Source organism: Apium graveolens, chromosome 10 (assembly GCF_009905375.1).
Source record: "Apium graveolens cultivar Ventura chromosome 10, ASM990537v1, whole genome shotgun sequence".
In the NCBI taxonomy this organism is placed as follows: domain Eukaryota; kingdom Viridiplantae; phylum Streptophyta; class Magnoliopsida; order Apiales; family Apiaceae; genus Apium; species Apium graveolens.
Window position 1 is genome coordinate 52,787,393 of NC_133656.1, and position 16,456 is coordinate 52,803,848.

At 33.9% G+C, this 16,456-nt stretch overlaps 1 protein-coding gene across 1 annotated transcript; it reads left to right on the forward strand.

Annotated features, from left to right (window-relative positions):
- The first annotated feature begins 3,341 nt into the window (after window positions 1-3,341).
- LOC141688856 (synaptonemal complex protein 1-like) lies at window positions 3,342-12,165 on the forward strand. The gene is made up of 19 exons (XM_074492980.1): window positions 3,342-3,832; window positions 4,259-4,308; window positions 4,454-4,661; window positions 4,752-4,877; window positions 5,037-5,135; window positions 6,439-7,115; window positions 7,186-7,434; window positions 7,519-7,647; window positions 7,730-7,798; window positions 7,864-7,974; window positions 8,457-8,564; window positions 8,652-8,762; window positions 8,836-8,922; window positions 9,991-10,077; window positions 10,172-10,279; window positions 10,435-10,521; window positions 10,634-10,696; window positions 11,085-11,188; window positions 11,776-12,165. Exons 1-18 carry the CDS (start codon window positions 3,682-3,684, stop codon window positions 11,184-11,186), a joined length of 2,622 nt encoding a protein of 873 aa, XP_074349081.1. The 5' UTR covers window positions 3,342-3,681; the 3' UTR covers window positions 11,187-11,188; window positions 11,776-12,165.
- The last annotated feature ends 4,291 nt before the right edge of the window (window positions 12,166-16,456 follow it).

Consider the following 16,456-nt stretch of genomic DNA (forward strand, 5'->3'; position numbering starts at 1 on the left):
TGATCTTCATGCTCATCCACTAGCCCCTTTCCTTCACAAACCCTAGAGTTTGGTGCAGATTCCACGGCTTCAACCTTCATCTCTTTCACTCTCTTGTTCAGCTACCAGTGCTATAGATCCTCCCTTCTTCCTTCCTTTCTCTACCTGCTCATCTTGTTTCAACTCAAGTTCATAAGTTTTTAAAATGCCATACAGTCTCTCCAAAGTATATTCCTTGTAATCTTGAGAATTTCTAAGAGAGACAGTCATAGGCTTCCATTCCTTTGGTATAGATCTCAGAAATTTCAGGTTTGAATCTTTTTTCTAATAGACTCTTCCATGCAACTTCAATACATTTAGTAGTTTTAGAAATCTACTAAAAATGTCACTCAAGGGTTCATTGTCTTCACAATGAAAGTGCTCATACTGCTGGATTAGAAGTTGCATCTTATTTTCCCTCACTTGTTCAGTTCCATCACATACGATTTGAATTGTATCTCAAATATCTTTAGCAGTTTTACAGTTGATAACATTGTCAAACATATCACTGTCAAGACCATTGAACAAATTGTTCATAGCCTTCTTGTCTTCGTGCACTTACTCAATGTCTTTATCTATCCACTCTGACCTTGGTTTTGGGACTGTTTGCTCATTTCCAACAGCTCCTTCATCATCTGTTGCAGCTCTTCTAGGAACATGGGGGCCTTTCTCATTACAATCAACATAACTTTCATCTTGAGGGAGGAGATGCAGGTGCATTTTCACCTTCCAGTGGTGATAATTGTCTTTATCCAGAAAAGGAATCTTCACTCCAACATCCTTCCTACTTATGCTGTAAACCTTGACTCCGGCTTCCTTCCTACTCACGTTGTTAGTTGTTTTGATCTTTAAACTCTTAGTGTGTCAAGAGCTTGCTCTAATACCAATTGTTATTCCCAAATAATATAACAATAGAATTACAGAAGGGGGGGGGGGTGAATGTAATTCTGGTTTCTTTTTCAAATTATGAATCTTATATATATCAAATATATCAGTGTTTGAATATGCAAGAGTGCGGAATGAAAATATAGATGTATTCAAACACAAAATAATTAAACACAAGGATTAAAAACTTTCTGGTGGGTTGAACTTACCCACAAGAGATAAATATTGATGAGAACTCTGTGATGCAAGAATGCACACAGTTGTTTACAAGTAAGATACACATTGAACAAAGAAATTCTTAACATATACAACCTTTTCTATTTCTCAGTTCAATTGCTTTTTTTTCAACTTGCTACTCTTGGTTTATATATCACCAACTTACATGATAAAAAGACAAACTAATAAGATAAAAGTGTCTTAGTCTAATTACATGCTGCTCCATTTCTCCATCCATCATCTTTGTATTTCTTCAAGTAAGCATGGAAGTGGAAAGGCTTCTTTGTTCTCAAAAACCTGTTAATAGGCTGCGACATTCCATTTGCATACTATCAACTGTTTTTTGAATTTGATCATCCGTTGAAACTCTGTTGGATCATCCGTTGAAACTTTGTTGGATTATCCGTTGAGAGTCTGGTTCATCATCCGTTGAAACTCTAGTTGATCATCCGCTGAAACCTCGTGGAACATCCGTTGAGAGCATCTCCATAGCAGTTAACTCTTTTTCACTTATGCAAGATTACAAGGCATATAATATTTACAGTTAGTCAACCTATTTTATATATCAATCTAGTAGTCAACATGACTTAAAATAACCTACAACTTCTAGTTCTCTAAGGCATTACAATATGCAGGAATGTGCTACCAAAACTTATTTAAACATAAGCTACTTTTTCAACGGATGACAAAGTACATTATCCGTTGAAAGCTACAATAACACTTCATCAAATCTACTAAGGTATTTTTGTAGCATATCATCAAGTCTACAACATATTCCTAACATATATATATATATAACTTTTATTTATATAACTTTTATTTGAATATTTCAAAATATTAAAATAATTCAAAATATTTGTTCAATATTATCTTTATCAATGAATATTGCTTATCTAAAATAATTCTTTTTAAAAAGCTAATTTTTTTGAAGTGAAAAATGAAAAATAAATTGATTTAATATATTATCGTAGTTTTAACAAATCTCGTGAGATCTCATGTCAAATTTTGAATATTTTTAAAATCGGGACAAGTCTCAAAAATAATAATGCGCTACCAGTGAAGTTAGTAATTTTAATACAAATAATTAATTGACTTGATTCTATAAAGACCTCAGACACATTAATTTATGTTTACGTATGATATTAAAAAAATTCACATTATTGGTAAGATATTTTCGCCTAACTTGTAATTTAAATTTATTAAACGTAGAATGTGATGATGTTTTTCGGCCGGGTCATGGAGTCAAATTTCGAGTATTTTTTTAATAATGGACCAAGTTCTTATTTCAACCAGTTGTGAAAGTAGCATTACAATTGACCTTGACATAAGTATCATCTGTCGCCCGATGTTCATAAATTTGAACAATTTTTTGTTGTGAAAGGTAAGCTCTTGCAATATCCACCATCAATTTGATGGGAGTTTTACAAATCTCCCAAGATACCATAGAATTTTCTTCTCAGAAAAATTACTGAATCCGTAATAGGACACACAAAAATATCAAAATAGAACATTAACATCCCCAAAAGATGGGCACATAGCAACCTTGATAACAAGGTATTTGACAAGATTTTATCCAAAAAGAATTAAATCTTGATTTTGTTTAAAAAAATAGATAAAAAGATGGCATAGAAGTAGGGCTGAGCATTCGGTCGGGTTTTGGACCGAACCGAATAGAGCGAAAAACCGAATTATCATTTTTTTTGAACCGAACCGGACTGAAATTATATTATGGACTGGACTGAACCGAACCGAAATAATTCGGTTCGGTCCGGTTTTGGACTGAACGAACCGAATTTCAAAAAAATAAATAAAATTGTATTAAAATTTTAAAAATAAAAATTACAAAATCTAAAATATAATTAAAGTAAGGTGATATGTAGAGTTCTAAGAGCGTATAAATACAATTACAAATTAAAAATTATGATTATATTTTTAAGATATATGTAAAATATATGAATATAAAATTATAGTATTTATGATTTGGTCTATTAGGTCTATTTGGTCATGACCGAAATATATTTTACAAGAACCGGACCTAACCAAATTTTATTTCGGTCTGGACCGAATATGACCGAATAGACCGAATTTTTGAAAAATCAGGACCGAACTGAACCGAATTAGCACGGTTTAGTTTGAGAGGGAGGAAGAACCGAAAAATGAAAAAGTGACGGATATATGAACAGTAAATTCGAGAGTCACCCTCGAAACCCTAGAGACTTTCGATTGTACATGATCACAGAACTAACTCCACGGAACTACGGTGGTCACCTCCGCAGACAATCTGACCCCAACAAACTATCCAACCGCCTCACCTCATCTCCTATAAATAATAAATACCTCTTCACTTCCCGCTCACATTTCATTTCAACTTTTCAAACCTTCATTTCCACTTTCTCAACAAAACTATACACAAACTCTACACACACACATTACTCTCTCTTCAAAACCCTAGAATTCTCTATTTCTCGTGTCCGTACACTTCTCGTGATCGTGATTCGAGTTGTGCGATCGTAAATCGAAACGATCGGAGTAGATCAATCGAGTTTCGTTTTTTATTGTGCGATGAATAAGCTTGTTGGATTGTCAGGATTGAAGAGTCTCGAACAGTTTCGACCGTATTCAGGCGCCGGAGCTTCGAAAACGTTTTCAAGTAGTCCGAGGCCTTCTGATTCGGTTTCGCTGGGGAGTTTCGCTAATTTGAAGCTCACTGCAGGTTTTTCTCTCAATTTCCTACATTTTTGGTGTAAATACATGTAAATCAGTATGTATTTATGTATATGTATATCTAATTTGAGGTGAATTGATGCTCTATGTGTAAATTAGTCTGTGTATATGTATATTTATAACTAATTTGAGGTGAAATGAAGTTTAATGCAGTTTTTTCTCATTATTTCCTTCGTTATATATTTATAATTGTATGTGTATAGCTTAATTGAAGCTCTCTGCACGTTTTTCTCATTATTTACTTACTTGTATGTGTTTGTATGTCTGTATCTATGGACGTGTATGTATAAAAAATTTGAAGCTCACAGCACTTTCTTTCTCATAATTTGTGTCCTTGTATATGCTTATGTATAGATGATTTGAGGTTGTTAATTAGATTTTTACTGAAACACGCTATTGTATGCTAATTATGCAGAGAAATTGGTGAAAGAGCAAGCTTCGGCTAAAACTGATCTTGATTTGGCGGTATGTTGTGATCATATTCCTTTTCTTTCCCAGAAATGTAAATGTTATGTTGAGGCATTGTGGTAATGGATTTTAATGCTGAAAATTTCTATTTAATTTAGTGTTCTCTGTGGGGAGAAGTATAATTTGACTGATAAAATTGCAGAACTCTAAGCTGAAGAAATTGACAGAGCACATTTGTGTTCTGGAAGCCAAGTTGCAGAATGCTTTTAATGAAAATGCAAAGCTTAAAGTGAAGCAGAAAGAAGATGAAAAGCTTTGGAGTGGATTGGAGTCGAAATTCTCTTCGACAAAGGCTTTGTGTGATCAGATATCTGAAACATTACAACTTTTATCAGCACAGGTCCAGGAAGGTATTAAAAAAGCGGTTGATAAATAAACGTATTAGTTTTAGTATTCAAGATATCTTACTTGTTAGTCATTGTTGAAAAATGCATTTACAGCTGAGAAGGACAAAATATGTTTTGAAAACAAGTTGGCTACATCAGGGGCTGCTCTCGATAGATTAAATGATGTAATGAAGTCTTTGTCGTTGAAGCTGGAATCTTCCAACGATGCTATTGGAAAATGTAAGTTATTCCATAGTTATATGTGAGATAAGAATATCTAGAGGTATAGTTGCTTATTAGGGATGCAGAATCAGACTTATTTGTTTATAGATAGTCCTGCTTGCAGATATATTTCTATAACTCTATTTGTTACAAAATAATTTCACATTTTGGATGCAGGTGAAAAGCAGCTGCAAGAATTAAGCATTGAGAGGGATGAACGGGAGAAAAGTTTTGTAGATGAGCGAAGTAAATTCTCTTGCCTCATTGAGGATAAAGGTAAAATAAATCTGTGGACTATAAATCAAATTCCAATACCTAGATCTTATTGTTGGGTGATCATTTCTGTTTAAGGATACACAAAATTAGACCATTAAAGTTTGAGATTGTAAACAGCATCCTGGGGCAGATGTTTTTTAATTTATAAGCAGCTAAAAAGACCTATGGAACAAATACAATGAAACATGTTTTACCTTTTTGTACCAATTGTATCAAAGTTGTAGCATTATGCGTGATGCAATGAACATATTGTGTTTACAGTTTTGTACCATAAATACCAGAGTTGTAGCTCCAATGTGAGGGACTTAGGTCTAAGGTGGCCTTGCTTCTTGTTATAGGCTTCCAAACATGCCATATCAGAAGTAACACATCTTATATATAAAAGTATTCATTATGATTCTATTGTAGTGTTTCCTCATAAATAAGCAGTATTAAGGTCTGTACCAGTTTCTTAAACTCGTCAAGTGATTGCTTTGTAATACTCATGTGTTCTAAATCTTGATTAGGCTGGAAGAAAATTGGTAAATTGCATCCCGTAGTTTACAAACATTGTTGTGCAACAATTTATTTCAAGGTGACTGAAGTTTTATAGCTTAGGAAGTCAACAGTTGTTTTTAAAGTTTATCTAGTTTTGTCAATAGGTCCTCAGATGGTAACGGCTAATATATAATTCTAGGGGTATTTTTTGGTAGGACCGATTAAGAAACTAGTCAGTATATAGGAGAGAGACCGTATAATGTTGTATACACAAATAAACCCTTACACTTCATACTTAATGAGCACTATGTTCATTTGATAATTACGAAAAAGAGTGTTTGAGTGCCATATTATTTTACAAACCAGAGTGTAAACAGGAAATTGCTCATGGTGGACAACCATTTCTCCCGTATGGTGTATAGTAACTTTTTGGAATGATCATCAACTTGATGAAGGTGATATCCTATAAAGAACATAAGATAACACTTGATACAAATACTTGTGGTACTTTGTTCTTAGCCAAAAACCTTCCTACTTAATATGCTCCGTCTTTAAGTTACCTTGAATCAAATGAGTAAAATCATTTACTAAAGATCATCAACAGTCTCTGCGGCATGCAGGAAGTAATATCAGTAAGTAAGTTACAAATATCTAGAATAATTTTGCAGACAATAGAGTGTGTTTCTACTTGCTATGTCCTACTTGTGATCACCAATATCTTGATATCAACTTGCACTTTTGAATTTCTGTATCCATTGAAAAATTCTCTGTAGGAAAGCTTTAAATGATTTCAGATACTTATTCCACATTTATCATTCTTATGTAGATATCCAGATCAAAAGGCTTGAAGAAACTATAGTAAATAAAGTATCTGACTTGGTGAACTTGAATTATAAGTTTGAAAGATTGCAGCTTGATTTCAAGTCAAAGGAAGACGAGTTCAACAGTTTAAGTTGTTCCAAGGAGAAATTGGAAAACGAAAAGATTGATCTTCTAGCGTGCAACCAAAGGTTTTCCAACAAATTGGACATCGCACTGGGGGAGATTAAGAATCTTGAACATCTTGTCAATATTCTGGCTGTTAGCTTGACTGAATTAGATAACCAGAGCCTAACCATTTCAGACAACTTCAAGCAGCTCAGCAGTTCGTTTGATATCTGTGTTAAGTTGGCACAGGAGGGATGGAACCTTGGTCTTCACAGCTCTCAGAAGAAATATGATCAGCTTCATGATCGCTTTGTACATGCTACATCTGAGAAAGATGTACTGTATTTGGTTAATCAAGACTTAAGATGTAAGGTCACTGATTTCCAGAAAGAGCGAGAATTCACAATGGTACAACATGCAGAGGAGTGCCGCATAGCAGAAGAGAGAATTTTAGCTTTAGAAACTAAAGCTGAAGGTCTTCTTTCTAGGAAGATTGACATGGAGTCAGTAATTACCGGATTGGAGGAGAAACTTAACAGCACAGCCAAAACTGCTCGATTATCTGAGAAAAGAATGGTAAATCTCAATAACTCGTCTACTATGTAGGTTATACTGCTGGGCTTAACCTCTTATTACTTGCGTGCAGCAAGAGTCAGTTTTGAAGATATCAGAATTAGAAATTGAAAATAAAGATAATTGTGAAAAACTGCAAGAAGAGATACAGAAAAAAGAAGAAGAAATTGATATCCTTAAAAAGGAGATAGAGAAGCATGAACAGAGTTTAGAGTCACAGGAGATAAAGTTGAATCAGTTTGAAATTATATCAGAGGAGAGAGATAGACTCGTTCAGCAGCAGAAGGAAAAAGAGAAAGAGCTCGAAGATGAAAAGGCCAAGGTTCTATAAACTACTAGAGTTTTCTAATCCTTGCATTTTTATGAAATCTTTTGAATGGCCTTTTAATATACTAGTTGACTGCAGTTTCAAGAGTTGCTGGTTAAGGCTGAAAATAATCTTGCAGAAGCTAAGAAGCAGCATGATCAGATGTTAGAAAGTAAACAATTAGAATTGTCAAGGCATTTAAAGGAAATTTCTCAAAAAAACGATCAGGTTCAGCCCTCTATCTTTACTATAAATGCTTCAGGAGTTTTCCTTTTTTTTTTATACTGACAATTTTCAGTGGAGAGATTAGGCGATTAATGACATTCAGAGAAAGTATGAGGTGGAGAAGCTCGAGAGTATTAACCTTGAAAAAGAAAAGGTATGTCTGTAACCCTATGTATTTATCTATCTCTGTGAGAGTTAACTAACCAATTGCACTCCCAGGCGGGCAAAGCAATTGAAGAAATGCAAGCAAAATGTGACCAGAAGCTTGCAGAATGCAAGGAGGAATCAAAGAATTACTCAAAGAGGATACAAGAAGAACAAGCTGGTTTGGTACGTAACTGGTAACTATGTATTAAACAAGGAATGCATCTAAAAATTGTATGATTGACTAAGTCTTATTTGTGCTGAGTCTTTTAAATTATATTATGCTTATTATATCTCAATGAGTATTATGTGTTAAGGATTTCTTCACTTACCTCGTTAATCTGTTTAGTTCTGTACTTGTACATCCTTAGACTAAAGAACTCATACGTGAAACAAAGTAACATTTATACCATTTTGACCAAGACAAAAATAAAAGCTTATGACTCTTCATACAGAAATAGTTGATGGCCTTCTTTGTTAGATTGCTAATGAATTAGCTATGCTATCTGTATTGGTAATATCTTGTCCTGGTATACGAGCTTAGTTGTTCACCTGTTGCTTGAGTGTTGTACAGCTCTGTTATCAACTTAAATTTATTTTACTGATGCTTCTATTTCTAGTGTATTGGAACAAAAGCTGTTCAAATTTTTAATATGCCTATTTTGTAGATTTCTCGAATTCAACAGGAGCATGATGAAAAGGAAACAAATCTTATATATAAGCATGGCGAACAGCTAAAATATGCTAATCTTCAAGCTGAAAATGAATTAAGAGAGGTAAATGACTCATTAAATTAATACCAGAGTTTTTAGCTTGTGAACTTACATACATAATTCTAACTGATGATTCCTTGATATATTTAGAAGACAATGTCAATGAGAAAGGAACACGATGCCCAATTAAGAGCTTTGAGGGATCAGCATAAAGATGAGTGTAGGCAACTCCAGGAAGAGTTAGATGTCCAGAGAACCAAAGTACTTTGTCATTCTGGCTCTTTATAAGTTAATTTATTGAACTCTTTCTGAAGATGATCTGTTGTTATGACAGGAAGAGAGGCAGAAGGCTTTACTACAGTTGCAGTGGAAAGTAATGAGCGACCACCCTGAGGAGGATCAAGAAGTAGAATCTAAAAAGGTCTCCTTCATAGTTGTAGACAAACTGATAATAATTAGATAATATCTTCCTGCTTCTCTCTGCCTGTGAGTTGTGACTTGTGTGAGCATGTGTATGTTGGTGTGCACCTATAATTGTTTTCACATCTAGAAGCAACCATAATCTTTTTCTCTGTTTCCTCTTGCTAATTACTTTATTTAAACATGCCTGACTTGATTGATTGCAACATAGTATTTAACATTTTTCAACCTCATCAGCAACTGCATAATGAAATTTTCTCTTAGTTATTGCATACACTTAGATAAAATTTTTGAATGATAAAAAAAGAACCCAGATTGAATATGTGTCCTGTTAGTTATTTTTTGACCTCTTCCCAAGTTACATCGTAGTGTTATAGTTGTACTGTTTCCGTGAAGAGTTCCTTGTGTCAGTTTACGTTCATTTATTGCACTCATTACTCATATCCTTGACAGCTCATATCAACTATTATCCGCAGTAGAATTGTCTTCACTCTCATCTTGTTTCATCTCCATTTGTAGTATTACAAAATTTTAATCAGGAAAACATAGGTAGTGTTGGTCTTTGATTAATAAGCCATTAGTCACGGCCCAGCAATATATTGTTCAGTGGCCTACGGCAACTAGTTTCCTGCATCATTTATTGATAGTTATTTTAAAATTTTGCAAATGGCTCCTAGTTAAATTAGATTGTTGATCTTAAATTATATCTGTAAAGTGTAATATGAACCGCTACTCAGGACCCATCACCCATCTATATTTTGCTCAGTTTCATACTCTATTTAATATGTTTAGAGCTAATAAACGACTCACTGTTGCAGTTTCGTTATGAAGGTCCATTATCAGAGTTATACTAGGAAATAAGTTCACATTTTATGTATACAGAATGAACATGGTAGTCATTGAATTATTATAATTATTTTGTATGGCAACTGAGTGTCAATTGAACCTTATGAAATAATTGAATATTTCTGTCATTATGAGCTCTTATAGTGATTACTGTGATGGCTTATTAAAAATTCCACAATACCTCCTACAAATTTAATCACTTGTTGAGATCATAACATGGCAGAATTATTCCATTCCGGCAAGCAAGACGAGAAATTCTAATAGTGGCAAAAATGGTCAGCTGGATGTTGTCAGAGAAGAACAGGAAGAGGTCTGTGTCTTTGCTCTTATATAATTGACTGATAAATTTTCCTCTTATCTTGAAATTTTGAACTGTAAAATACCTGAGATAAACTTTATTGTAGGATTCACCTTACCTGAGGGAAACACAAACTCCAGTTTTGAACATACTGAAGAAAACCAAGAATGAGAATACAGGAAGCATGAGGGGTATTCCCAAACATAGTAAAAAGGTTAGTTATGTATTCAATCAATTTTCTCTGAACACAGAAGTAGAACTATCTAGGTCATCTTTTTGTGGCTTTGTGTTTATAAAACTTGAGGGTGTAAAATTCGATATTAATCCAGTATACTCCTAATATTCTCTACATATCCCATATCATATCAGGTAACTCGACGAGAATACGAGATTGAAACATCAAATGGAAGGACAATTACAAAAAGAAGAAGAACAAAAAGTACTGTCATGTTTGAGGTATGTTTTAAAAGCAGAGTCATAACTATATGCACTTAAAGCCTTCAATAAAATTCAATGGTTGGAGGATTTGGTGCACATATCTTCTAAATCTTCCAATATGTGTTATTAGGATCCGGAAAAGAGACGGAGCAGGAGGACCCCAAGAACAAATACTCCCAGAACTGTTGTCAAAGTATACTCAACCTATTTATATATTTTTTTCAAATTTTAGAATTTATATATCTTGAATCTTCATGATTTATATGTTTTTGACTCATATCACATCCTGATTAAAAGGCTTCTTCATGTGTTTGGCACATAACACCTGTAGCTTATCCTTTTTTTAAGAAAATACTTTTCAGTTGTTTTTTAGGAGGCTTTATAAATTAGGGAAAGCACTTGTGTGCGTGCAATCATATGCGTGATGCAAATGCTCTTGGTTCAGGAAAAATACATTAAGACACACTTTTTTTTTCTTTTTGTTTAGCAAAGTAAATCAAAAAAAAGCAATTTTTATTTTACCTGATAATCTTTGCACTGTAAACTGTAAGCACTTTAAGCTCACTCTATTAAATCTGCAGGGAATCAAGGGAGGTGGACTTCAGAAACCTTCAAATATAGGTGATTTGTTCTCAGAAGGATCTCTGAATCCATACGCAGATGATCCTTATGCCTTTGATTAGAGGTAATTATAATTCTTCTTAATCTATCTTTTGTGAAAAATAACAAAACAAATCTTCTGTGTCCCTGGTCTGTTAACATCCAGGAAACTTATATCAATAGTCTGATATTCTCCATCCTTATGGCCTGTATATGTGTACTACAGAAATCTGATATATTGGTTTTTAAGCTACTTGGTACTTGCTATAACATAGAAATGAAGGTGTGAGGAGCTAAATGGGCAAGAGTGGTCGTCACTGTGATTGTCACTCTTACTGTCACAGGTTGGATTAGAAGCCAACAGATCTATACACATAAACTATAAGATGATTACTAGTCCAATAATTAATCTGATTCAGTAGTTTAATTCCGGTCACTTTCCTTCTTGGATCTTCAGTTTGGTCTGCTCGGCTTTTACACTGTCACTGTGGTACAATTTCTAAGATGGAGCACAAAAGTTGTTCCTACGATAATTATTTAATTGAATACATGTAGCCATCAGGCCCATCACATAAAAGCTGTATGCATCCGAATGTAAAATGTACATTCTTCTGCACTAATCACTGTAGTGATTAAAATTCTTGCTAAAAATTTTTTGGTTTTTCATTTCAGGTGTTGTGTATTTTCAGCTTTGTGTATCAGCTTTATGAACAGGAGGATTGGAAAGTTGGACTAGAATCATGCTTCTCACTTCCTCGTATAGTCATCTTCATGTTTCTTACTTGGTTTTCCTAATTTCCGTGCTTCTGCTTTGCATGATGAATCTACCATGTAATGTACCTAAGGCTTAAGTTTTTAAACTCTCCTGCACAGAGGGTGAACAAGTAGATTAGAAAGTTGAAAAACATATGTGATGTTCTTATGTACTGCATTACAATGTTAAACTTGTAGCTTATAGAACAGAATTGTGACTTGGTTTTAGTTGCTACCACTTTTACTTGTAGTATATCATAAGTGTTAGTATTGGTGTGTTAACAGCTCACTCCTATTATAGATGTCTGAGTAGTGTAGATCATTTGAGTTCCAACTAGTGGACAAACAGTTCTGTTCCCTTTTTTCTAAAGAAAGAGCACACAATAAGCACTAACTCCCATGATTTTGGTGCATTTATTATTGATTGAGTTGTTATAAATACAGCGGGGTACATCAATATTTATGATTAAATGACCAATTAAAATACACCAAACTCATGAGAGTTATTACTTATTGTGTGTTCTTGGTCCTTGTCAATAAGATCTCAAAATCAGGGACTTCAAATTTTGATTATTTGGATTACGGGAGGAAACGTGAATATCCCGAAAAAAAATCTGTAAATAACACTGGGCTGTTTGTGATGTGCATGGGAATGTTGGATATATAAGGCCGGTGTGTTAAACATGTAATTCGAACTCACAAGTCACATGTAACTTTAAATTGTTCCCGACCAGTTAAATTTTTTACTTTGAAAATTGGTTATAATAAATTTCAGACGGACCTTGCGTTTTACATTTAGAAACTGACCTGTTGATAAGTGGTTCACCTTCACCGAAGAGCTACCTCAAACTTTAGGCTAATACAAGCCCATGTCACAGACCTCAGCTAAATTAATTATAACCATTGTTATAATTTAAGATAAAAAATAATTTTAATTTAAAATACTACTTGTGCTTCAGTACATAAATTAAAAATAGAACCAATTGCATTCAAATATATCAAAGCCAAAATTTGGAAAATTTTGGTGTTTGATTTGATTTTTGGTCATTTATTAAAAATTACTAGGATATAAAGCTGCGTTAAGCGCGGCATCGAGTTCTTTTTAAAAAAATACGTATTTGATTATACTATTTATCAAGATTAATTATGTAATAGTTAATAGGATAAATTGAAAATTGTATATAATATTACCGAAATTATAATATTAAACTTTGTGTTTGACAAAATATTTTATGGGACAACAAAAATTTACATTTCTGAATTTTTTTAAAGCCATAAATAAAAGTCATAAAATCTATTAATTATTTGACTTAAATTGTTCATAAATTCGATTATATATTTAAAAGAAACTTCATAAAAACATGTATTTCACCGAGTCTTGTTTCATTTTTTTTGAGCAAATCAATTTCATTTTTCTTTATTTTGTTATTATTTTATCATGTTAGTATAATTTCAATAAATTTTCACAAAAATAGATTTATAATATTACATGAATCATCATTACTTGAAAAATACTCTCATTATATATCTAATTTTTTAATAATCTTGAAAAATTATAAACACAAAATATAACAATTGTAATATGAACGTAATTATTGCGATAAAATTATAAATATTAAATATAACTAAATAATGTTTGTAAAAGCCGACACCCTTTCATAACATAAGACATTAAGTTTTAATATTCATTCATTCCGACACATTACAATGAAATAACATATAGACATTTTAATTATTAAAATACTAAAAATGAAAACGTATTATTCAAAAATAATTTGATAACTATTTTAAGAGTTTAAAGGAAATTGATTCAAATTAATTTACAAGAATAATTAGTTGAAAGAATACTCCAATTATATATCAAACATTTTAATAATCGTGAAAAAAATAATAAATATAAAAGTAGCAATAATCGTATGAACGCAATCTTTTTGAACTAAAATCGTAAATTTTAATTATGACTAAATAATAGTATTCTAAAAGTCGAACCCCCCATAATATAAATGCTCGGTATCAGTATAAGAAAATATTAAATTAAAATAATAATTTATTCAGTTAAAATATAATGAAATGAATAATGTATAAAATTATATCTATACAAATGTACGGGGTTGGTTAAATTTAATATGGCCGGTCAAATGTCGTGTATTTAGATGAAAAAGTAAAATCAGCTCGTATTATTTGTATATACAATCTAGATGTAAACCGAAAAATCTAAATATTTTAGTAATTTAATGATGGTTCGTCCACACCTATGATAGTAAATTGATTAATGATGGTTCGTCCACACCTATGATAGTAAATTGATGGAAAATTAAGATTGTCTTACCTATTAATCTTGAAAAGATAATAAAAAATGATACGACGATACTAAAAAAGGTGCACTTAACTTTTATAAAATTAAAGTAATTGTAATATATTATTTAATGGGTGTAATTAATGATCATAACTATGCTATTAAATGCTAGAATTTTATTTTAATTAAAAATTCAAAAAAATGAGAATTTAAGAAAAATAATTTAAAATGTTTTAAAACCTCTCTACTTCTTTACTATTATAATAATTGAGTTATCACTTGATCTCTTCTCTGGGCAGAATAGTAATACATATTTCGGAATTATTTGAATCAATATTCTCTTCTTAATTACTGAAAATATAAAATATTCATATAATTCTCATAAAAAAAAGAGAGAAAGAAGTTTTAGAATAATATACTTTTGTTAAGTATTCATTATTTTTTGTGTAAATATTTTTTTATAACTGTAATGTAACATTTTTTAATATTCCGGTAATTAAGTAAGTAGAGACTTGTGCATGGTCGTCATATCTCAAAAGAGCGCACACCATTATTTTGCAACCAGTCATCTCAGTTTCGTGTAAAACAACAAAAACAGGACAGTACTGCTTGTTAGTTTGATAATTAAACTACTACTACTGATAGGGTATAAGAGACCCCGCTAGAATTCAACTCGGATCTAAAGGATACCAGGCTTGATCGATGGACCGAGACCCCCTTCTCCCAGAACAATCAAATGAAGAGACCAGGCCCGGGCCCATCCCATGACCCGGATCCGGATCCAACAGGGAGCCCGGACCTCATGCCCACCCGGATCCGGATCTGGACTCAGACCGCCATGAGCGGGGTCCCAGCAAACACATGCACATCCTACAACCCGCCAAGGAGGGGTATGTGGGCACGTGACTATGACAATTATCAACAACCAACACTCCAGACAAGCACGACGCGTGTCAGAGGCCGTTAGGACACTCTGGAGGTGGTCCTCCCCTGGACACGTGTAAGCAATCCGCCCAAGTCAGGCGTCCTCCGCTCCCAAGATCCAACGGCCCAGATTTAGAGGTAACTACCCCTAAACCCTACCTTGGGGCTATATATACCCCCAAGACTGAAGGGTTTAGGGGTTGGAAAATATTTTTACTCTTACACTCACACACTCTCTCACACACTCGAAAACACACAGCAGCCATCACATATAAACACACACACACAGCAGCCTCTAAGTTACATAAACATATATACCTTCATCTTCTCCAAAACCTGTTCTTATTCTCACACCGGAGGCGCCGTGGGAGCAAAACCCCCCTTCCGGTGTTGTTTTGCAGGCGCCCAACCAGCAGCTACACCTCACCCCCGCACAGAAGGTCCAGGAACGCCGTCGGACGGAGCCGCCCGCTCACCGGAGTTATCATTTGGCGCTAGAAGGAGGGGTTCCGTCATTGGGTCTCGGTGCCCCTGGATTCATCTTCATCAGCAAACTCTTGAGAGAGTCCACTTTCAAACCTGTAAGAACATAAACAACCAAACCCTTTATTGAATATGAATGTTCATTATAGCCACGTTTGTGTGAGCTTGTTGCTTTAGGCCACGTTTGTGTGAGCCCGCTCTTGTTTGTTAAGTTTTAGTTGTTTAGGGTTTGATAATCTTGATAATCTTGAAGCATGGGGTTTAATAGTCTTGGTGATTTTAAAACCCAGAACTGTTTTAGCTTGCATATTTTGTGTTCAAGAGCCTGTTGTTCTTGTTTGGTATTATTGTTAGCAAAACCCAGAAAGTTTGCTTGCTGTTATTCTGGAAAATTTTTGTAACATTCAAAAAAAGCAACCTCAGATCCACATTTGTAGCCTCAAATCTTGGTCAGTTGTTTGTACAATTGTGGTAATGGCAAGAGCAGGAAAAAGTACAGCTGGTAGGCCCTCCGCTAGTACCCATATTCAGGATCAAGACCCCTCTCAAGTTCAAGAACCTGGAGGAGACAGGGAGACCTTCCAGGAGCAACCACTGACACAGCATACCCCGATCAGGGATGCTAGAAATGTCATAGAGCTAAATCAGTACAAGTACACCAATGTTCCAGTTGCAGAGGAGCATATGGCTAACTTAACAAGCCAGGAACTTGCTGAAACAATCAGGCTCTACAGAGATGAACAAGCCCGGGCTCAGATGGAATTTGAACAAGATGATGAGCAAGAAGAGTCCGGGGACTCTCAGCAATCCAGGAGATCTGTCTTCGACCGAATTGGGGCTAAGGCAAAAAAGAATCAAAAAGAGCCTAGTAAGAAGGAGGACAGAAGCAACCAGAAA

Bases quoted from the DNA above. Each gene is read 5' to 3' on its own strand.
- LOC141688856 (XM_074492980.1), top strand. From the start codon at position 3,682: ATGAATAAGCTTGTTGGATTGTCAGGATTGAAGAGTCTCGAACAGTTT. The intron at 4,309-4,453 runs GTATGTTGTGAT...ATAAAATTGCAG, and splicing joins AAACTGATCTTGATTTGGCG to AACTCTAAGCTGAAGAAATT. The intron at 4,878-5,036 runs GTAAGTTATTCC...TTTTGGATGCAG, and splicing joins CAACGATGCTATTGGAAAAT to GTGAAAAGCAGCTGCAAGAA.